Source organism: Callionymus lyra, chromosome 17, assembly GCF_982586985.1.
Source record: "Callionymus lyra chromosome 17, fCalLyr1.hap1.1, whole genome shotgun sequence".
In the NCBI taxonomy this organism is placed as follows: domain Eukaryota; kingdom Metazoa; phylum Chordata; class Actinopteri; order Syngnathiformes; family Callionymidae; genus Callionymus; species Callionymus lyra.
The window spans coordinates 13693052-13716465 of record NC_141834.1 but is presented as its reverse complement, the minus strand read 5'-3'; the positions used below and the strand labels follow the sequence as shown (position 1 = coordinate 13716465).

Genomic DNA, 23414 nt, shown 5'->3' with positions numbered 1-23414 from the left:
TTAAAATAAACCACATTCTTTGCTCCTCATCAGGTTTATTGTGCAACAGTCGCCCTTCAACACGGACGGGAATCATGGTCGGAAGGAACAGATATTTCATGGTAACGTTTTTTTTGTAGAAAAGTGGGAACAGAACAAATGTTTTGAGTTTGAACTACAGTTGAAAGGGCTCGTAGTTTTCTCCAGGAAATATGACGATGTCGGCGTACGGAACGCTCTGCTCCGCACTCAGAGTCCTGGACTCCAGAACCCCTGAAACACAAGGATGGAAACTAATGGCGACTTTTTTTAAAATGGAAAATCCAGAGGTGGTCGGATCTATGACCTGGAAAAAAAACATAACATCCCTTTTACTTTATTCATACGGTCATCATTAGGAAAACTAGAATTCCGATCAACTGGAAAATTCTGACATTATTTTTACTATTTATTTATTTGTTTTCATTAACTGTTATTATTTGTACTTTTTTTTAACTTTTCGTTTTTGCAATAAACGGAAAACTATCGATTCCGTGACACAATTTATGTTGATAAAAATATAAATACTCAGGGTGTTTTGAGAAGAAACGATAAGATACGTATCACGATACAGGGCCAAAGATACGATATATTGTACTACTGTAGTAACAAGTATATATTTGTAGTATTGTCGAGTACTTGACTCTGGGGTTGAAGAATTCACAGACCACATGACTCTTGATGAAGTCGTAACTGCTTTCATTTGTTTTGAAACCAAAATATGTCCAAACATCAGCTTTAAAAGCAGCTGTAGTCGAATGTATCCTCTCGTCCTCAGTCATCGCCGGGATCTCTGGGATTTTATTGTCCCATCAAGCGGACGGAGGTTTAATTGCAACGCAAAAATTATGAAACGCTGTGAATATTTCCTTCAATTGGAATGAAAAATAGAAAACCAAGAAATGTTTGGTTGCAAACACTTTCATTAAATACAAACCATAAAATAAATATATACATATATATATATATAGAGAGAGAGAGAGAAATATCGTGAAAAACAAAAACGCATTATTAGGGGTATCGATAATTTCTTAAACTCCTAATATATATAAAAAAGGAAATCAATAAAATTCTCAATATCATTTCATTCCCGTTTGAATAATTAAATGCTCATTTTAGATTTGTTGTCGTTCACTTCAATCCCTTCTTTCTTCCCATTTTTTATCAATTCCCGTCAGCCTGCTTCAATATTTAAAGGTTTGGATGATTCATGTATTTAATCATTAATATTTGATTCACTTTTTGTCCAAAGTTATGCAAGTATAACTTTTGTCGGCCACACAAGATAAGTTTGTGGCACCAGATTTATCCTTCGAGGATGTTTTCTGTAAATGCTATAACGTTGAGAGGTGAACATTAACGAATGGAACGAGGCGTTCGAGTAAAACGGGAATCTACCCAACAACTTGCGGAAACTCTGTCCGACAGTCTTGCGGCAGCAGTTGAGCGGCAGGAGGGAGTGGAAGCTCACGGGTTGTTCTCCAGGCATCATCAGCCCGACCCTGAACACAAGTGCAACGACTTTTCAATCTTCCAGGAAAATTGGAAAATAATCTGAAGTAAAATCCAAGAATTTAATGATGATAGTATTTGGAAGTATATCAGTGACATCAGAGTATTGAATTTAACTTTTCTAAACTTTAAAAAGATTTTTTTTTTTTATGTTTGGTTTTTTTGAAAGCATTGAATCATCAGGATTTCTTTTTTAAATATAATTATAATTGAAAGGAAAATTAATTAAAAAAAAAGTTTTTGTTACATAGTTTGATATTATTAAAAATAAAAATAAAAATTCAATATTTTTTAATTCATAGCCTTTTCAAATTCAACATACAATGGTGGCAACATTTTCTATTTGAATTTAAAAGACTACAAATTGAATTATATTGAATTTAGACAATTGTTTTTTTTTTATTTTTGGAAGTAGAATATAAAAGTCAATGTTTAAAAAAATAATCTGTGTTGTAATAAATTTGTGTATAAAAACTAAATAGTTTAGAATTTTATTTTGTTAATTATTGGAATTAGAATAGCAAAAAATCTTTGCTTAAAAAATAGTCTACATTTAATTTAAATTGTCAAAAAAACAGATTCAACCTTTTTATTAAAGAAATTACTGAATTATGATTAAAAAACAATTACATTCTTAAAAAAACAACCACATTTTAATAGAATAATTAAAAGTTTCAACCTTTATATTAATAAATTTAACTATTCAATATCATTATCAATATCATGATATCACTGATATACTAACCATACTACTACCATAATATATACATAATAAATATATCTTCTTAAGTATAAGTTTAATTTCCTCAAACATATGAACAAACGTGTATTTGTTTAAGAAGAACGTGTGAGTGAGTAAAATGGAAGGAAAAAGCACTCTTGGTTCTTCTTCATAATAATATGAACGTCCATGTTTACCTGGGAGGTGCTGGCGGCTCGTCCATCACCTCTGGGATGTCCTGCAGCAGAGACCCGGTTCTGGAGTGGACGGACCTGTCGACACACACACACACACACACACACATATTCAGCCGTGACCCCGACAAAAAAAACCCTTGAGCGAATCACGTACGTCTCCTTCTCCGCCATGTTGGTGGGCGAGACCTCTCTGGACGGCCCGGGTGGACCAAAGCTCTCCAGCGGCAGCAGCGAGGAGTGACCTTCAAAGACACTTAGAGGTTATATTTGACTTGACCTTTGACCCCTGCGAGGCAATGAAAGCTTAAGCTCGACATTCATTATTTTTAGTTAAAGTTGATCATTTAACAAGTTTACTTATCACGTCGCTCCCGTCCGGCTCCTGGTGGCCCCTGGCCCTCATCAGCTCCCCTTCCATCTCCGAGCTGGAGGACTGGGGCCCCCCCTCTCTGACCCGCAGGTCCGATCCCGAGACAGGTGTGATGGTGGCCGCCCGTCTCCATAGAGACAGCACTTCCGCCGCCAGGACTGCAGGGTTAAAAATAGCTTTGTTTATTTTCAAGGAAAAGGTTAACAAGCCCGCGAGCGACTGCAGTGGATCCGAGTGCTTTTGACTGACAGGTGCAGGGGTCCTGGAGGAGCCGAGCGGCCGGGACCCTCAGGTGAGACGGAGCCGGGAGCAGGAGCGTAGGTCTGGTTTCCACCATGGGGTTCTGGATCTGCTCCCCCATGGCGTCGGGGGGAAGCTGCGTCTCCGTGTCCAGGAAGACCAGCTGCTTCTTCTTCTTGCTCTTCACCGCAGGAGCTTCAACTTCCTGAGAAGAAACACTGGTTTACAAACATATGCAGAGAATAAACGTTCAGCTGCAGACATTTAACAGATTATCTTTCACTATTTTGCTGCTATAACTGCATTATTATTTTAGAATCAATACATTTTTAACTCTCTTCTATCTACACATTTATCTGTGGATTCATGACGATAATCAGTATTTAATTGATGGTTTTTATTTCAAAATAATTTACACGTGAGAACGGACGGATGAAACCACTAGAGCGCCATCTGCTGGCGGACAGTTATCTCCATCATCTCTTATACACGTTCACTCGCGTCATCTGTGATCATTGATATCTATTGAAGTTTTACTTCAATACAAACACATCTACCAATTTATAAATCGGATGGAAGGTCATCCAAAAGAATATCATTTAAAGATTACATGGAGTAAAAGTTATTTTTATAATGATGTTTACATTTTGCCATAAAAACAATTATTATTAATAACGTAACAATACACACACTTGATGTATACTTTTACTTGTTTTTAATTATAAATATAAATATACACAACGTAGGTTGTAAAATCTAAAACGGGGAAAAAGTTTACATTCTTAAAAATCTTTTAAAACCATATTTCTAATCTGAAAATCTTGTTTCTTTGCTGTCTGTGAATCATTACATCTTGGCTCGTAATGCTTGTGTGTCATTTACCTGTTATGTTTCACTTTTCTTTATTAAAAACATGGATAAAAAGCAGAATATTTGTATTCATACTCATATTTTCTAATATTATTATTTTAGAATGTCATTGGATACACATTTCTTAAGCATATATATATATTTATGTTTTATAAGCTTATTTCTTTCCATTTCCATGCTGTTTGTGCATCATTATATCTTGGCTCGATGCATAATGCCTGTGTGTCACTTTTGTTACTCACCATTTCTAAGGAGTTCTTGAAAATTTGAAGCCTAGTTTTAGTTAAATCTCAAATATTTTCAGTTAATTAACAGTTAAGTATTACGAAGTGTTCATGATACCATATTATTGTTGCTCTTTTAAAAGTCCACAAAAAAAAATACCTTTTCAGATCCAGAACACAGTGTTTAGAATAGAATAAAAATAAATAAAGATATAGAAATGCAATTACATGAATTTGTCGAAAAACTCATATATATATATGTGATCATAACAAAATTCCAAATTAAAATCAATTAATAATTCAGATATATTTTATTTAAATTAAATATATGATGTGTATTTGACCAGAATCAAAAGGAATGAACTCAATATAGTATAAAGGTTTAACTCCATTAACAATCCACACCTTTAGATCCAAATATCTTTTTCGAAGACTCCCGTCTGCAGGTGGCGTGGGCACAGAGGGGGTCCGCTGCTTGGTCGGGGCTCCTGGTTGGTCCCGGGTGTGGCCCTCCCCATCCTGGGGTAACATGGTGGTCTCTTCTACGGGACCCTGAGCGTGCGGTAAACTGACGGAGAAACAGACGAGTGTGGATTTTTTTTTTTTGTATTTGTCGAGGAACTCACTCCTGATAGGCTGCTGAGGTGATTCCTTCGGCTCCGCCCTCTTGTCGTTCTCGCTCCCTCGGGCTCCGCCTCTCCAGGCTCGCATCTCCAGGGAAGTCGTCGTCGGCTCCTAACAGGAAGTCGATCAAGGCGTCGCTGCCCTCGGGGAGCTCCTCGCCCTCGAACTGAGACCAGGGAAACTAGAGTCTGGCAGGTTTAAAGAAGTGATGTGTTTCACCTCTGGAGCGGGAAGAGCCGCCGGCTGGGTTTCTCTGAGGGTGATGGACCGGGCAGACGCTGTGAAGTCTTCACAACAGAACCAGAACCTCAGAGGTGCCAGTAAAAATCCACAGATGTATATATGTTTTTTTCATAATACTGTATAGATTTTTTTTATTGTGGCTTTTTTTCCCCACATTTATTTATTGTTTTTTTGTTTTTTAAACGTGTTAAATAAAATAATTATATTTTTATTATTTACATTTACAATTAACCTGCATTTGTTTATTTTAGTGTTGCAACTAATCTTCATTTGTCATTAGATCCTCCGCAGCTAAAGAAACGATAAAACTGCATTTCGTTGCCCTGTGACATGTGCGATGATGTTGAATTCTATTCTACTCTAAACCCCACATGATGCAGGAGATGACTGGGGACGAGAGGATACAGTCGACTCCAGCAGCCTTTAAAGCTGACGTTTGGACATATTTTGGTTTGAAAACAAATGAAAGCAGTTACGACTTCATCAAGAATCATGTGGTCTGTAAATACTGCAACACCAGAGTCAAGTACTCGACAGTACTACAAATATATACTTGTTAGTACAGTATCATAATATATCATATTGTTGACCCTGTATCGTGATACATACAGTACTATCGTCAGATTTTTGCCAATAAATCCCAGTAGTTACTTTAGAAAACAAAAACCATCTTTAAAAAATATGAATCACATTTCAGGCAGTAGTCATCTAAAGTCCCTTAAGTAGTCCCTAAACTACATGAAGACCATCATTTGAGGGTCTTACCGTTGCTCATGGACACGTGGGTGGAACTCATCTGGCTCAGTTGCTCAGAAGAATCTTCTCTGCGTCTCATCCTCTCGATCTGGGAAGTTCACGAGGAGAAGCTTCACCCACAGATTCTTTCTTCTCGGTGATGGTTCCTTACCTCGATGAGGGACCTGGGACTCGGCATCAGGCTGTTCATCATCCCGAAGAACGGGTCCGGAGCTCCGTCAGTCCCAACCATCAGGTCCAGAGCATCCTTGAGCAGCTGCGCTGGTCTGAGACAGAAAGACTTAGAACTTAAATTCTTTTTTTTTCAATCTCCAATGACTCACAGCTTGTCGTCCAGGTTGATCTTCTGGGAGCCTTTGTCCTTCACCAGGCGACTCAAGAAGGTCTGAAGCTCCTCTGAAAGGTTTTAAGAGTCAGCAGCTGGAGGCGGATCCTCGCCGACGAGGACGACTCTCACCGAGAAACATGCTGCACTGACGGTGGAAGACCAGAACCACGCCATACTGGAGCTGAGAGGACAGGTAGAGGGAGAAGCGAGGACAGGGGAGGTCGGGTCGGGGGGGCGGGACCCTCGCCAGCACGTAGTCCATGAGGTCATCACTGCGAAGATGATTGAAGACACCATGAAATAAAGTACAAAAAATAAACTTGTTTGTATGAATATGGCTCTTTATTTCCAAATCATTATAATTTAAGATTATATTTAACTAAAAACATGAATAAATAACCAGCCTGCTCGGGACCTTGGCTCCTGCCCTCACTTTGACAAGTGTCTTTGTAATAAACACACATTAAAAGTTGGGTAAAAAAGGTATGAATCATAATTTAAAAAATAAAACAAATTTTTATTTTATTTTCGAAAAAAGTAAAAAGAAAAAAGTATAGTATAAAGCGAATCATTGTTAAATTAAAATTAATTATCATTTATTTTAAGAGTCAAAATATTTTCTTAAAAGATGTAACTTGAGTAAAAGCAGCCTCAGTTAAATCCGTTAAATCAAAATTATTGCTATTTATAAAATGGAATTAATTGAAACACAAAAATACGTTAAAAAACATTTAAAAATATATATATATATATAAATATATATATACATATAAATAAGTAGAATAAAATGTCGTGACTTCTTCTTACCAGGTTCTGACCACGTTGACCTTCAGAATATCACGACGAGGAACTTTGATGCCTTTTGTAGCCACGAGCCTGTGCAGAAAACTTTTCTCAATAAAAATACAACTTATAAATGAGACAAAAATCGGTCTAAAATTATTATTTTTTAAATCTCTCAAACCTAACGGTCCATTTTCAAGCGGCATCTTTTGAGCGCGATGGATTTTTTTTTCTGTTTTGCATTAAAAATGATCTTAAAAACAAAACATCTTTTACACTAAATATAATCACTAAAATAAAAAATTAAAAAAAGTTTAAAAATAATAATAATTTAAAAACCCCACGAGATCTGGAATGTGAATCATGTCAATGTTGCTTCGATGACCAAAAAAAAAAGAATCCTGTTGACTCTTAAACTTACAAATATACTAAGAAATAATAATAAATTAAATCATATCACAATTCGATTTATTCTCGATAAGATTATTTAAACTCGATTACGGATATTAAAGTTGAAGATGCAGATGTGAATAAAAGTCGCTTCTACACAAAGATCTAAACTTTAGAATAATGAAAAAACTCACCATATTGTGGAAAAACAGCCGCCATGTCGCTGTAAAACAGTTGGGAAGTAAAACATCCTGAGAGACTTTTTAAAAAATCCTTAAGATAAAATAAATAAATTGAATATATTTCACTTGTTTCGCGGCGACTGACGGTTCCCTTCATCTGATTGGACAACGAAACGATGCCTTCAAGGAGCTCATGTAAAGTTTAACCACATATCGGCAAATTGTTGAAAACGATCTTTTTATTTACATCAAACAGTTTTATACGAAATTTAAATCGCACGATTTATTTTTTTAAACGTTGCAGAGGAAAGAAACGAAAAGACGTGATTTTCTTGCTTTTTGTGATGGATGTAGAAATGAGAACAATAGTAACTGGTAAAATGAACCTGATTTAAGTGAAGTAGACACGATAGTTCAAACGATTTACTAATAAAATGGTGAACAAAGAAAGAAACTTTAACGAAATCTTATTAAAAAAACCCATTACTGAATAGAAAATGTGCAACTTTTTTAGTCAGTAAAAAGTTGTACTGTATCAAATAAAGTTCAAGGACATTTTGCTGTGCTTAAGTACTTTATAAAGACGTAAAAGAAAACTTTGGACACTGGTTGACGCCTGTTGAAACAAAAGAAACGTCTGCAGTTGAGGTTCATCTATGAAATTTTATTTAAATGTTGATGAAACATATTCATGAGACACATCAGGAAACATATACAATGACAAACAAAATAAAAAAATACCTCATAGAGCTAAAAAAACAAACAAAGTAACAGATAAATACAAGTGGACCAGGATCACAGTAGTCGACCTCGACACTCTGTGGACCCGCAGCAGCAGAGCAGAACTTTACCCTCCACGCTGCCCACCTCGTAGTTGTAGTCCCAGGTCAGCTCGGTGCCGGCCCGGATTCTCCTGAGAGTCAGGAACAAACGTTTGTTACACAAAACGTCTTTTAATGAGTTCAATGTCTGGAATGAAACGAAAACACTCACTTGCTGGCGAAGAACGCCACCCACGGGAACCTCAGGTCGTGCGTGTCCACGAACACGTTCTGGACGAAGAGGTTCGGGCTGCAGCTGTGCTGTAACACAAACGACAGATGTTTTACCAGGAACTCTGGTGACTCTGGTCACATCAACACCTACGTTGAGGTAGCGTCCAAGGTTTCCCTCCAGCTTGGCGTCGATGATGTAACAGGACTCCTCGCCGTCGAAGAAGGAGCGGGTGTTCCGCGGGGCGTTCTCGGCGCCCGAGCCCGTCTGACCCTGCTGCTTGACCCCCTGACCGCCCTGCCCCCCGCCGCCGCCTCCGCCGGTGCCCCCCGGCGGCCCGGTCTTCACCATCATGCCGTGGCTGTTCTTCAGAGCGATGCCGCGGGTGGACTTCACCGCCACCTGCTTCTTGGCTGCGGAAGGGAAGACGCAAGTCCGTGAGGCGAGAGGGTGACCAGGGACGTCGGCGTCTTCTCACCCTGAGGAGCCTTTTCTTTCTCCTTGTTGTCTTCGGATCCGGAGCTGATGGTCTGAACGTCGTCGCTGTCGGAGAGCGTCATCACGTCCTGCTTCTTCGGCGCCTCCGGCTTCACTTGACTACGACACACCATTAAATCAATATTAAATGATAGGGAAACTATTTAAACTGATATCAGCACTAAATGTAAACTTTGAGTAGTTAAAAATAATAATAGAAAATGTATTTTTTGATAAAAAATGTAAAATTGAAACGATATTTCTTGTTTTTAAACAAATAATTTAATTAAATAATTACCATAATGAAAGGATTTTTTGATTTTTTTTAATAACTTCATTTAAAAAACACGTAAAGTTTGATATTGTAATTCAAATAATTCAAAAATAGATGTTTTAAACTCTATATTTTGTTGCTACAATTTATAAATGTTACCAAAACCAATCATGAGACGTGCAGACAATCACATGACGACATAGAATTTTTTTTTTTTTTATAGAATCATCACTACTCACTTAAATAACACAAAAAAGAAAACAGGAAATTAAACTACCTTTTGCCGTCCGTAGCTTCCTGCCAAAGTAAAAACAAAAGTACGATCAGTGAGACCCTTAGAAGCATCAACAGGTTCTTGTTCACCCCTGACTTGTTCACCTTCTTCACTTCCTGGCTTGTTAACCAAGAAGCTACTTTGCTTTTCCCGGTTTCCTCTGGGATGGACGGGGGGTTGTCGTCGTCGGCCCCCCTGTTGGCTGGATTCAGTCCATCTTTACTGTCCTGGCTCCCTGTTGAAGCACGACAATATATACGATTTAAAAAACATAACCCTGGTTCTAAGAGGGTGTTGACTCACCTTCCTTGTTCCCCTTGACCTGCCCCCGCGTGGTGTAGCTCCTCCACACCGAGCTGGGGTTGTAAAAGTTGTCCTTCCTGAAGGTGTCGTCCGAACTGTCGCTGGAGTCGTCGCTCTTCGAGTCCTTGTCGTCGTCGCCGTTGCTGTCTCCGGACGAGCTCGGGCTGTGAGCTGAGGTCGCACAGGAGACGTTGAGATGGTGCGTTCGGCGGCGAAGAGGAAGAAGAAGAAAGACGCGTCACCTTTCTTGCCGTGACGCCCCGAGCTGGACACCAGGGCTGAGGGTTGTATCTTCAGCCGCGAGACGTCGACGCCGCTGCCCTCGCTGTCCGAACAGTGCGCCTCGCTCTCGTAGCCCTCCTTGAAGTTCTCCACGCTCTCGATGTGGTCCAGGTTGGCGAAGTACTCGTCGCCCATCTCCAGGCCTTCTTTGTCGGCGAAATCGTCCGTCAAAATCTTACCTGAGGAAACAGAAGAGAAGGTCATCTTTCAATAGTTATTCCATTAGTTACAGTCGTTAACATGTAGAAGAAAACTATAGATACAGTACCATTTCCTGTTCTATTGGTTATTACTGTCTGGATGAGTTTTGTTGTCTGAAGAAACTAGGGCTGTGTATCGGCAATAATTGGGCGATACTACACATATTATGATATACACCGATACAACGCAATATATATCCAAGAATGTAGTAAAGTATATATTTGTAGTATTGTCGAGTACTTGACTCTGGTGTTGTAGAATTTACAGACTATATGACTCTTGACAAAGTCGCAACTGCTTTCAATTGTTTTGAAACCAAAATACCTCCAAGCATCAGCTTTAAAAGCAGCTGGAGTCGACTGTATCCTCTTGTCCTCAGTCATCCTGAGAATTCACAGACCACATGACTCTTGACGAAGTCGTAACTGCTTTCATTTGTTTTGAAAACAAAATATATCCAAACATCAGCTGAAAAAAAAAGCTGTTTGAGATGACTATATCCTCTTGTCCTCAGTCATCACCCCGAATTGTATAAGTAGGACGTAATTCCTGCTGCCATCTAGCGGCCAGAAATTAAATTAAAACACAAAAATATACAAACGGCGTGAATATTTTCATGTTAGTTGTATACAAGAAATACATGCATTATTATTATTTCATTTTCTTTTTTGGAATATAAACCATAAAATAACCATGATAACAAATAAAACATTAGATAAAAGCAAAATAAACAACAAATTAAGTGCTATTGAATATTAATACAATATAAGAGAAGAATACTTAATGATATTAATATTTTCTCTAGAATTAACATTCTCCAGAGATGCTTGACAAGTCTAGGGTTAAAAAACAAACCTGGAAACTAGTTAAAATGACTGAAACACAAACCATTTTTATCTGAATATCCATGAAGATAATGCCGACATTAAACCGATATGTTGTGCAGAAAAGTTTGAGGACTCTTGATCTACAGATGTTTATGTCGATAAATGGTGTTGTTGAGCAAAAGTAAATAAAGAGGAGGAGCCTCAACATGTTAGGATCACTAATAAACACATTAAACTTTAATTATAAACTAGATTAAGTTGTAGTTTATTGTTCCATTTTCATCGGTATAATCAAAAGAACTGTGGACTAAACGCGTCAATATGACATATTCTTAACTTCACTACAAACTACATATGATACTGTGTACTATATTTCAAATTGTTCTTTTTTATACATACTTGTAGGCCATTAAGTTGTCAACGTCTTTGTCGACTCACCTGCATAGATGCAGACGAAGGAACCCTTGGCCACGTCGTCCAGGCAGCGGATCCCCCAGCCTTTGTTCTGGGTCTTGAAGAGCTGGAGTCGCACCTGCAGCCCGTGCTGCACCAGACGGTTGGTGCAGGACGCCGCGCAGCACTTGCATCGCTTGTTGCACTCGTAGATCCTGAAGGATTGTGGGAGCAGAGAGAGAGGACGTTAGCGACCGGAACGAAAGGTCGTGTCGGTGGCGTGAGTTCGTGTCCGACCCCGTGGGAAGACACTCCTCCAGGTGTTTGTGCAGGTATCCTGCGCTCGTGTTGATCTGAGCCGCCGGCGTGCAGCCGGTCGCCTGGAGCGTCAGCTGGTGACACGAGCACTTGGATCTGGAGTCGAGACACGTGAAGATTAAACGTCTGATTCGTCGTCATCATCGTCGTGACGACGACGGTTCGACGACTCACTTGTCCAGACAACCGTCGGTGCAATCGCAGCCGACCAGGAAGTCTGCGCTGGCGTTGATGAAGACGCCGTCTTCGGGGATACGCTCTTTACCTGACGGGAGAAACACAATGTTTTAACAATTTATTCATTGATATTTGTATGATTTACAGTTGAATCTCATTTGAAAAGATTAGTAGTGAAGTTGAAGTCTGAAGAAGCAACAGGTCATAAATATCCATGTTAAAATGAAATAAAAGTTTTTAATTTTGTTTTTTAAATAAGTGATTTCTATCAATTATGTATTAAAGAAGTGATTTATATATATATATATATATATATATATATATATATATATAATTAAAAGTGAAAGAAAACATGATTTTTGAAAGATTTATCTTTTAAATATTTGAATCAAATAATTGGAATATTTTCAAAATGAATTAATTTCAGATATTCTACTTCCAATAATTATAAACACATTTTCTAAATGACATATTATTAACTCGTAGCATTTTAGCTTCATCATGGACTCTTTGTATTATTTTGCCACCATTTAGATACTGAATTTTAATATTCTATTAGTGAAAAAATGTATAAAATGTATTAGAAAATCGAACTTGACGTGTAAAGAAAATCAATTCATTCATTTTGAAAAAACATTCAAACTTTTGGTTCAATTATAAAAAAAATGTAAAAGAAATTCGAATTATAATATAATAATAACAATTTTAAATGATTTAATTCTATTTTTCAAATCACTCAAAAGAATTATTCAATTTAACCACATTTCAACATTTGAACAACACCTGTCAATTAAATTAAAGTTAAAGTAACAAAAACATTTTTATTGCAGTTAAACTCGCACAAAAACGGGTTCTGTTGCTTTTTATTTTGCTAACTTTTAATCATTATTTGTCAGAACCGGTGTCATTAAAGCATCTGATCAACGTCTAAGAACCCAAAAGACGACCGATTTAACGTAGCCATTAGCCTCTTCTTACTGTAGGCGACGTTGGGCGGCGGCGTGGAGTCGATCTCGTTGACGCAGGACAGAGGGATGTCCTCCTTCCCGTAGGTGATGTCCGGAATATAATAGAAGGGCCTCTGAGGCTGGAAGCGCCGGTCCACCAGCACGTACGGGTCCAGACAGAACATCTCCAGGAAGATAAAGTTGCAGCTGGTCTTGAAGAGGTACTCCTGGATCTCCGCCATGCTCCGCAGACACAGTCCGCAAGGCGCCTTGTAGATCACGTGGAAGGTCATCTGCGTAAAAGACGAAGGTCATTTCATCTGCAGTCACGAGGACGACGGTCCGCTCACCTTGCGGTTGACTTTCCGTCGCCCGGTCATTCGTCTGAAGTCGTAGAGCAGCGGCGTGAGCAGCGGGTTCTTCCCCCGGTGGATGTTGGGTTTGGGCGGCCGCACCCGGTTCAGGCAGGACGGCTGGCAGGCGTGCGCCATGTAGTAGATGCTGTCGCTCGGGGCCTGGTAGGCCTTCTGGTGCGGGACGGAGGCGAAGGTGTGCGTGATGGACGGCTGCGCCGGGGCGATGGCCGGGAGCTGCCTCTGGAACGACGGAGGGAAGCTGGTGTTCGGACTGAGGGTGGAGGTCAAGAGTCTGACGCTTTAGTAAAAAAGAAGGAGAAACGGTTATTGGGTGGTTTGGACTCGTCTGGGAGGAGAGCGTCAGTCACCTCTGCAGCTGCAGGTTGGCGGGACTGGAGCTCAGAGGCTGCAGCACTTTGGTAGCGTGAGTTCCTCCGACTCCGGTGATGAACGGAGCCGTGCTTTTCTTCGCCATCTGGTGTTTGTTGCTGGAGCGTCCGAGAAAAAGAAAGTGAAAATAAGGACAATTTCATAAAACAAACTGAAATGTCACTGCATAGAACACGCTTCTTTCATTCTTGTTTCCTGGTTTATCCCAGTGTTTTTCAACCTTTTTCGTGCCCAGGTGCACTTTTTCCATTGAAAAAAAAAATCATGAGGGAAACCACCACAAAAATGTTGAAAAAAAATGGTACTATGTAGCTCTTTTTACGACTGCACACCAGACTAATAACCATTTGATTGACATAAAGAGGAGCCAATCTCAGCTCTCTTCTCTTTTATTTGCAGATAAATAATGTTTTTTGAATAATTAGGTCAAATTTGTTATTTTCCCACGGAACACCTGACGATCTCTCAAGGCACACTAGTGTGAAAAACACTGGTTTATCTTAAAAACTCATCCAACAAGTCCAGTTTTCTCCATGTGTCCAAACTATCTGACCTTCAACGTTGTTTCCAAACTGATGAGCATCAAGATAAGCAATAATATATATAATAGTTCCTACAGGGTTTGATCAAGACTTTTTTTTTAACACTATTTGATATGTATTTTAAGAACAACTCAACAATCAACCAAAAACAAAAAGCACCACCACACTGGTTTAGTGACAATTTTACCAACATTTTTACTTTTATTAAATAATAAAATAAACATGGAATCCATTGAAAAACTGAATCGTGTGAATTTAAGATTTTAATTTGTTGTTGAGAGGCTGCGAACGCTTCACCGTTGTTTTAGTTCCAGTGAAAAATGTCAACGTGAATATATTTGTAATTTTATCTTGTTTTCTAATGTGTTGTTGTTTTTGTTTTGTACAGGAAGATATCAATAATATACATTGGAATCAGCCAGACTTTTCTCAAAATACTAAAAAACCAGGAATTTGATCAGAACTGCCAAAACCTGAATCATTCATTTGCTTTCATAGTTCATTTCATAGTTCATTTCATGAGTCTAAAGTACTGTTCAAAGTAGGGCAACGATACTCGGTACCATAATGACATTTGACTGAATCAAACCAGACGTAGATTTTAGTGCCTTCGTTTGGTTTTGGTGTCGTTTTACATGTTGATTTCTTTTTGGTCTAAAATACTAAAAAAGTATATGCATTTTAAAATAAAGTCATGATGTTGATTCTAATTGAAACTCACCTTAAAATTATTTTCTCTGATGAACTCAGAGAAAAATTATTTTTAATTTGTTAATCAAAATGTCATAAATGTCATTAATTTAATGTGCAATGTTTTTCACGGAAGACCCATTTAGTTTAATTTCCTCATCAAATTAAAACCTCATAATCACAAACCCAATTTGACTGAAGCAAACTCACACAATCCATTAAACGAAAACAGGCGAAAAAAGAAAAATCACAACGACACGCAGAAGAGAAAAATAAATGGCTAATTTAAAATCTAATTAAAGTTATACAACTTTACTCATCATAACCCATTTAAAAAGTCAAATTAATTAATATAAATCAAATTGTTAATTTATTGTTCTGCTTCAATGTATCCTGACCAGATCAGAACCATCCTTCATTCTTTAGTGATGCAGAATATTTGTTCGACTCACTCGGTTCTTATGGGCGGCGGCGTCATCGGGGTCAGCGGCTGAGGGGGTGCTAGGATCAGAGGCGGCGGTGCTTTGACCGGAGAGACCCCGACATGTCCGTCGCTGGTGTACTGAACCACCGGACCTTTACTCCTCAGCGCACCTGTGCAGGCGAGTGGAAGTAACAGTGTCAGGTGCAGATTCAAAACAGGCTTCAATTACTCAACAGACATTGAAATCACTCTCTTGGATCAAATATTGACAAATATTTATGGTCTTGTAACTGATGGAAGGGTTTTGTTACCCATGTTTGGTCGGGTCCTCTGCTGGCCCGCCATCTTCTTCTCGTGGGTGTTGGCCGTCGTCATCTTTAGGTTGAACATGGGTTCGAGTCTCGTGGATCCTCTGTAGATCCACTCGCTTCTCTTGTCGTCCTGTCGTGCGAGGAATAAATGAGTGGACATCACAGACCTTTTTGTCAGATTAAATTGAATAAACCCATGATTTTTAACTCCTGGACTGTTTTACAAATCATGAGATCTATAGCGAGCAATAAAGACAGAAACACTCTCACAAAATAATCTCGTTTTATAAGGAAACACGACAACTATGGTCATAATATTGTGGCAAACTGCTTCGAAGCAATAACAGAAAACTGATTCAATAATAAATTGCATCGAGACAAACTGTGTAATTCATGACTTTTGTATATACAGTAAGAAAGTAAGTAAGTAAATAAGTAAGTAATTTATATTTATATAGCGCTTTTCCAGACCAGGGTCACAAAGCGCTTAAACAATCAAAACAATATTCAATAAAGTAAATACTTTAAAGGCCAAGATAACAATGAGAACAACACAGGAGTTCCAGAAATCAAGGAAAAGCCTGCATGAATAAAAACGTCTTAAGATGTTTCTTGAAGGAGTCAGTAGATCATCAAACACAGAGGAAGATCGTTCCAAAGCTTAGGAGCAACAGTCTGGAAGGATTTCTCTCCTCTGGTCCCAATATCTGTAAAAGTTCAAACCCACCAGAAAGAGGATCTTGACCAGGCTCCCGTCGACTTCTTCCACTTTGCTCTTCCACCATGTTCCTTCCCACTCTGTCTTGATGATCTGACCCACTTTCAGCAGGACCATGGGCCTGCTGGGATAAGCCGTGATGTACTCCTCGATGAAGTCTCGACACGAGGCGTCTTCGATATCTTCCCACGTGCGCTTCACTGCGGAGCAGATCCTTAGAGGTCAGTGAACAAATATACATATTTTTAAACATTAAAACTTACGACTAAGAAGTAGCCGTGTCAGGTTTGACAAACTCATGGTTCAGGCCTAAATCTTGGCTCGCTCGTTTATTCTAAGTGGACAGCATGCGTTCCTAATGCATGGATGGCTTGATAATGGAATTTTTTAAAGGCAAAATGCAGCTGGCACACAACGTTTTGAAGAACATCTACCCCACATCGAAGGAAATAATCGTCCAATAACGTTAAGCAGGAACTTTCCTGAAGAAAAGTGGACTTTTGAGAGAAAAATGCAGCTTCTTGTTGAAGAACACCTACCCTACCTTTTACTAAAAACTATATCTATCACAACAAGATCCTGGTGTTTACCAACAAGCCGAAATTATGAATGCAAACAACTCAAATGAAAATATATCTAAATATTGAGACAGTGTCTGAGCTGGAGGATTGTATTGAAACACAAAACATGGAGACAACGGTTTGCAAACATCATCTTGGTTCAGCTGTGAGACTGAAACTTTTGTTTAGTCCTAGTCAAGGTCAAGTCGAAATCGATGCAGCTCTGCAACATTCTCACAACATATTCAATACGCCATCAATGTCTTTGCCTGTGTGAACCAAGGCCAATACCCAACATTATAGTTTAAGGTTCAGGAGGCCACTAGGTGAGTCCAGCAATGAGGTGTCACTAGTTTCTCCTGGCTCTCTGGTCCATATTCTGGACACGCAGACCAGGGTAACCAGGCGATGGTTGACGCTGAACCCTAACATATGCAAACCTCTGGAACACCTCGACTTCTATTTTGCTCAAGATATTATCATGACTGGAATCTTCTCAGGATTACGGCGTTAAGAGTTTGACTATTTGGATCCTCAAACGTAAAGGACTGAGATCGAAGGACGGGTTCTAAGAAGGTGCAGCAGTGATCGTCGGTGACTGAGGAGTCAAGGAGACGATAGAACTTACGTGGTCGACACACGGGATGGAGTTCAGGGAGCGTCACGTACGAAGCGTAACCATCGTCGAAAAAGATGAGGAATCTGAAACCCAATGGAAGCTTCAACATCAAAGCACTAGCTTATGAGATTGTGTTTGTTTTTAAAGACCTCATCCGGTTCTTGTTGTTGGGCATCTCGGCGACGATGCCGGCGTACAGCCACGTCAGACTCCCGTCTTTATATTTGGCAACAACGCGCGCCCCGACGTACAGGCTCTCCAGCGTGGGGTTGTAGGTGAAAGCCACGTGATTCCCCGAGAGAAGACTCTTGCCTTTGTCGAACTTCACCTTGTATTTTGCGATTCCGTTTCCTTTTGAGGGAGAAGATTTTGAAGATTTGAACCATTTTCAACACGTCACATTATCTTTGGATGATTTCCTTTAAGCAGTTTTTGACACAAACATCTAAGTCAGTGGTTCTTAACCTTGTTGGAGGTACCGAACCCCACCAGTTTCATATGCAAAATCACCGAACCCCTCTTTAGTGAAAAATAAAATAAGATTTCTTGTATTCCCCGTCTCCACGCAGCTACAAGAAGTGTTCCTTCAGTTTTCCCGGTGTAGGTACAATTTCGGTCCCCCCTACAATATCGTCCCCCACTTCCTACGTGATGACGTCACCGCTTCATATGCGAACGTCTCTTAAAAATATTTGTTATGGATTAAAGAAACGTTTACATGATACTTTTTCACCACATAAAACCTTTATATTGACAAGAAGACGATCTTTGTCAACATAATCACTTTCTTTCATTTCCTGGTCTGACGATCATGTGACTTTGACACCAACAGGAAGTGTCCGCGCTACATGTGACGAAGACTCTGATTGGCTGAAGCTGTAACTAATAATAACACAAAACTGTACAATGAAGTACAAACATTCGAGTTCAGAAATAATTTGCTTTTCAAATTACAAAAATGTTAGAATATTCCTCTTTCTATAACTCATTCTTTCTGTGTATAGTTTATAAACACCTCAGTAATTATTTAGTTTTCATTTCGATTTTTTTTCCCGATTTAAATCAATTATTAAATGTACATAAGTGAATTATTTCGGAACTCAAATGTTTGTATTGCATTGTACAGTTGTGGCCAGCGATGGCCCAGCTGGGCGTGTCATCACAAATTTAACACGATAATTCGGGTGTGTCCGGACCTCAGCGGCGGAGGCCGAACCCCTAGGGTTCGACCGAACACAGGTTAAGAACCACTGATCTAAGTAGAAGATTGACGCACCGACATGAGCGATGGCCACCAGCAAGGATTTGTGCCACGTCTTCGTTCGTTTCTTTCCCAGAAGTGCCATCCCGACCTTGATCTCTTCCTCCTTCATCTTGGGGTTCGGCGTGGTCAGGGACTGGGTGGGCGTGTGCGACACAAATACCGTTGGGGTTGAAACTGCCGGGGAAGAGAATTGAAAAAAAACATTCAGGACTTCAGTCAAATGGTTTGGGGGTGAATTAAAAGTTCCTACTGGGCTGACCCATCGTCTGAGGCGGGGATCTGAGCAAAGACGCCACCGGCGTGGTCTTGGTGACCATGTGAACCAGCTTCTGGACCTGCTGGCTGGTTTTCTGTAGGGCTGAGGAAGTTTCCTTCATCTGTCGACAGGAATAAACACACAACAGGAAAGGTAATGGAAAAATTAGATTCGTTCGACAACTCAGACCGAGTGTTTGATGCAACATGTCATGCAACAGTTCCATGACGTTATCGTGTCCTGACTCAGCTTTGAAGCCAGATGCTGTGGACGGGCCAGTTCTTTTGGAAAAACAAGTCCCAAACATATTAAATATATCTGGACAGTTGTTTTTACACAACAATTCATAAGCACATTTTTCTTATATTATTGTCATGTTTTTTGTATTTAACTTGATTTGTTGTTACAGTGGACTGTTATATACATATTTCTTTTATTATTAATGTAATATGCAATTTAATTTGATTGATTTTTCTAAAGTAAACTGTTATCCATCCATCCATCCAACTATCATTTCTACTTTTTTGAGGGAAGTTCATTTATCGTGTGAATGCTGGGAAGCACACAGTTGAGATCCTGTTTTCTTCTGACCTCCACTGCCACTTCTCCTCCCACAAATGTTATCCGATTTGAACCGTTCAAATTTTTTATCAATTTAGCTTGTTTCTGAAATGTGGGCTATGTTCTAACTCTCTTTTATCTCTTCCAGTCTTTCTTTTATACCTATTTTTCTACCCCATTCATTTAAATGGGGAAAATCTTCAACTCATGTTTCAAATCCTTCCACTTTGACCTACTACTTCTACTTCTACTACTACTCCGACTACAACTTATAGTACTATACTACTTGTACTTTTACTTCTAATTTTACTGCTACTTTTATTTTTCTATTACTTCTACTTTTACTAATAATACAATTTATTCTACTTTAAGTACTAATTCTACCGATACTTTCACTACTATTTGTACTACTACTTCTTCTACTTTTACTACTAATTCCACTTGATCAACTTTTAATATTAATTCCACTACTACTTCCACAGCACAGCAGGGTCAGCATTCACACTGCATTTTCTTCAGGAAATGCACTCTTTCTAGTTATTATTATTATTTAAATTATACATATGTTATTTAACTTGATTTTTGTTAAAGTGAACTTTTATAATTTACACTTTTGGTGAGCACTGTTTTATTATTATTATTATGTGCATTTTATTTAACTTGTTTGATTGGAGATCGTTTAAACGCTCGTGCTCTGTTGTTTTTTTAAATGTCAACTTTTTACAGTTTTCCTTAAACAAAAACTTTCATTTAAAAAAGAATGTTTTAAAAACAGTTTCTACTCACCGCTGAGTCTTTCACAGGAGTCAGCTTTTTCTGCGGAGGAACCACTGAAATTAGAAAAAAGATAAATCGTCATTTTTTTGGAAGATAAAGAAAAGATATAAATGCAAACATAAAGAGTGAGTTAATGAGACCCGGCGACTCAAAAGCAACATGTGTGACTTACGACAGCCGACAGCGATGACATCGTCGTCGTCATCATCGTCGTCTATCTCGATCACTTCTGAAGAGAGAACGTCTTTGCTGCCGCCCTCGTCCTCCGAGCTGCTCTCCTTGTAGACCAGGCCGTTCCTTCTGTACGTCGCCCTCACGAGGTTCTCGCACTCTTTTATAGACCTGTTGAGGTAAAGATGTTTTATGTTAACTTTATGTGAACACTGTTCTATTGTCATTATCATTATTATTATTATTATGTGCATTTTATTTAACTTGTTTGATTGGAGATTGTTTAAACGTTCATGCTTTGTTGTTTTTTTAAATGTCAACTCTTTACAGTTTTCTTAAATGAAGTTTAAAACTGGACCTACTGGTTTGCATCACTGAGGAGCTTCGACGTTAGTTCCTCCTCCTTCTCTTTCGTCTGAACCCACTCTTCTAACTCGGTCAGCTGAGCCTTCTTGTTGAGCACGATCTCGCTTTTTTCTACCGCCTCGTCGATCCACTTCTTCAACTCGTCCAGAGAAACCCCGAGTTCCTCCTCCAGGCTGGAGTCCCAGCCATCTATGTCCATTCTGAGAGCCAGAAATCCAGCAAAAACATTTTATTTATGCATATAAAAAACATCCGTACATATCTAGCACAATTAATAACATTATAATAATTGTTATTGTTTTGTTTCTTTTTTGTTTTGTGTCTATTATGAATATAAAAAATAAAAAGACATGCTATAAACAGTATTAATATTGTACATACATTTTTTCTCAGAATAATATTTACATTACAAAAATAACAAACAGTTTATGTTGATGTTAATCATGATGATCATGTTAATGTTGATCATTATTATTAATTAAATTGTACTCAGGTTTCCTACAGCTTTAAGTGAGTTGAATTCAAAAAACACATTACTTATATAGTAAACATGTATTGTATAGGTTTAGGAACAACTTTAACCAAATGGTTATGCTTTTAAACATAAAATAAAAAACAATCTTGAGCAACTCGCCTGGCACCGAGGAAAAATATTGGTTTGGCAAAAAATTCTTATGGAATTTTTTAGACTCATGAATAAAATGCATTTTAAGACTTTTAAAGGATCCACAGTAAAACTGCTGTCTTTATGCTCAATTGTCTAAATGTGGGTTGAGAATATAGTTCTACTCACACATTAAAAACCCTCACGCAAAATGTATATAAATTCAAAACAAACTCGAGTACTTCATTACACATTCTGTGGGATCAAGTCAATTCTTCAACAAAGTCTATGTAGTCTGTACTTTAAAGCGGTTTATGAGAAAAATAAACGTGTTTACATCATAAATAAGATCAATGCAAAAGCAGGTTCACCATTATTGACAATACTGGCCTGATTGTGTCAAAAATGTATATAATAATAATAACACAAACAGTTTCGAGTCAGTCTGTAAAAATACATATATAAGCGATAAAGAGTGTTATATTTATGAAGCTGTACATGACCATGTACTTGATGTTTTAACATATTTTCAATTAGAATAGAGTTTCATTCATTTACGACATGATTCCAGATGGAATGAGCTAAATAGTTGTCAGTATTCAGCAGGTGTTTCTGTCTATAAGTCAATGAACATTTTGCTAAAGTGACGAAGGACAGTTTTAATGTAGAATTACACATTTATATGAACCACAAAGATACATGTTTACGTATTTGCGCGCCTGTTAGCTTAGCTCTAACAAAACCCAGCTTTGCAACATGAGATGAAACATGATTCTGTTAATTATCACATTTATGTTTTCGGGAAGAAAACTTGTAGCTTTAGTTTAAACGCATGCTTTTAAGAAACACATTCTTTGCACTCACCGCTCACTCGTCTCCATCGTTGATGCTATGCTATGTAATGCTAGCTACAACTACCGCAACGCCAACAATATGGGGCGCACGTCGTACTACGCCATGGTAGTTTGACAGGGCGGTGCGAGTTGACTGTGAATGAGTGAATGAGTGTGAATGAGCACCGCCCTGTTAGTTTGTCCTGGTAGTCAAAACCAAAATAACTTTCACCAGTAACTGTCCGAAAGGAGAAACGAGATTATTATTATTATTATTTATTTATTTTAAATGAAAGGTAATTCATTTAAATTAACTTTCTGTTCGATTAAAAATGATAAAGAATATATTCATCATTAGAAAATAAACTCGTAAAAACTTGACTAATGGGGTGGAATATCATGTAGAAACGAATTATTATTTTATTTTTTTAATTATTTATTTCTAATATTGACTAGCAGTCTCTAAACATGACTAAAGTTGTTTTTTTTTAACTTTTGTCTTCCGCTTATTTCATGTATGTGAGTATTTATTGCCCCTCAAAAAGAGTATAAAAAAATATTTTATACTCTATATATAAAAAGCCGTTTTAAAATAAAGGTTATATAAAAACAATACAATAATATTATTTGCACTTTTAGCTTGATATTAATTCTTATTTTTGCCTGATGGCCCCTCACAACAACCATTAAATGAGGCTCCTGAGGAACTTTTAATTCTCAGCCCTGGTTTAGAGGAAATACATACAATCATTTCACAAAATTAGATTCAGCTTTTTGTGTCAGGTTTTGTGTAAAAAAAAAACACAACTATTTGACAAAATAAACATTTGAGAAAAGCACAGAAATGGTAAACATGGATGCATTTAATTCCAACTCAAAAGAATCTTCTCTTCTTTTGTTTAATCATCTGAACCTGCTCCTATGTTAAAGTATTAGATCATAAAGTAACGTTTTGCGAGCACATGTACCGTGAAAACACATTTACAACTTGACATTTCTACACGTGTTGCAAATGAGTCACAGAAGAAGAAGAAAAAAAAATGTGATT

The 23414-nt window shown here is 38.2% G+C and overlaps 3 protein-coding genes across 4 annotated transcripts in view; 1 reads left to right on the top strand and 2 right to left on the bottom strand.

Moving 5' to 3' along the window:
* itga10 (integrin, alpha 10) overlaps positions 1–23414 on the top strand; it is a 370978-nt gene that overhangs the window by 79086 nt on the left and 268478 nt on the right. The gene's annotated exons all lie outside the window — the stretch shown is intronic.
* On the bottom strand, positions 40–7558 carry LOC148062581 (meiotic recombination protein REC8 homolog). Its single transcript, XM_087813259.1, has 15 exons — positions 7471–7558; positions 6911–6979; positions 6233–6375; positions 6099–6171; positions 5927–6041; positions 5785–5863; positions 4996–5063; positions 4779–4942; positions 4558–4720; positions 3068–3263; positions 2806–2976; positions 2603–2690; positions 2449–2523; positions 1417–1520; positions 40–252 (listed from the first exon to the last, which is right to left on the bottom strand). Exons 1-15 carry the CDS (start codon positions 7524–7526, stop codon positions 155–157), a joined length of 1662 nt encoding a protein of 553 aa, XP_087669385.1. The 5' UTR covers positions 7527–7558; the 3' UTR covers positions 40–154.
* Positions 8102–22477, bottom strand: setdb1b (SET domain bifurcated histone lysine methyltransferase 1b). 2 transcript variants are annotated; one of them, XM_087813249.1, is made up of 25 exons: positions 22398–22477; positions 20926–21129; positions 20565–20734; positions 20402–20445; positions 19049–19175; positions 18811–18972; positions 17684–17885; positions 17544–17617; positions 16365–16555; positions 15638–15767; positions 15355–15496; positions 13649–13768; positions 13275–13578; positions 12956–13217; positions 11975–12065; positions 11780–11896; positions 11528–11697; positions 10022–10240; positions 9780–9950; positions 9581–9711; positions 9480–9499; positions 8930–9048; positions 8605–8864; positions 8452–8540; positions 8102–8371 (listed from the first exon to the last, which is right to left on the bottom strand). In XM_087813249.1, exons 1-25 carry the CDS (start codon positions 22412–22414, stop codon positions 8254–8256), a joined length of 3654 nt encoding a protein of 1217 aa, XP_087669375.1. In that variant the 5' UTR covers positions 22415–22477; the 3' UTR covers positions 8102–8253. The 2 variants fall into 2 exon arrangements, with proteins under 2 accessions (XP_087669375.1, XP_087669376.1); XM_087813250.1 differs by having other exon boundaries at positions 19058–19175.

Bases quoted from the DNA above. Each gene is read 5' to 3' on its own strand.
- LOC148062581 (XM_087813259.1), bottom strand. From the start codon at position 7,526: ATGTTTTACTTCCCAACTGTTTTACAGCGACATGGCGGCTGTTTTTCC. The intron at 5,864-5,926 runs GTAAGGAACCAT...TGAACTTCCCAG, and splicing joins GTCCCAGGTCCCTCATCGAG to ATCGAGAGGATGAGACGCAG. The intron at 2,691-2,805 runs GTAAACTTGTTA...GTGTCTTTGAAG, and splicing joins GGACGGGAGCGACGTGATAA to GTCACTCCTCGCTGCTGCCG.
- setdb1b (XM_087813249.1), bottom strand. The intron at 13,769-15,354 runs GTGAGTCGAACA...CGGACGCTCCAG, and splicing joins CCGCCGCCCATAAGAACCGA to CAACAAACACCAGATGGCGA. The intron at 8,541-8,604 runs GTAGGTGTTGAT...TTTGTGTTACAG, and splicing joins ACCTTGGACGCTACCTCAAC to CACAGCTGCAGCCCGAACCT.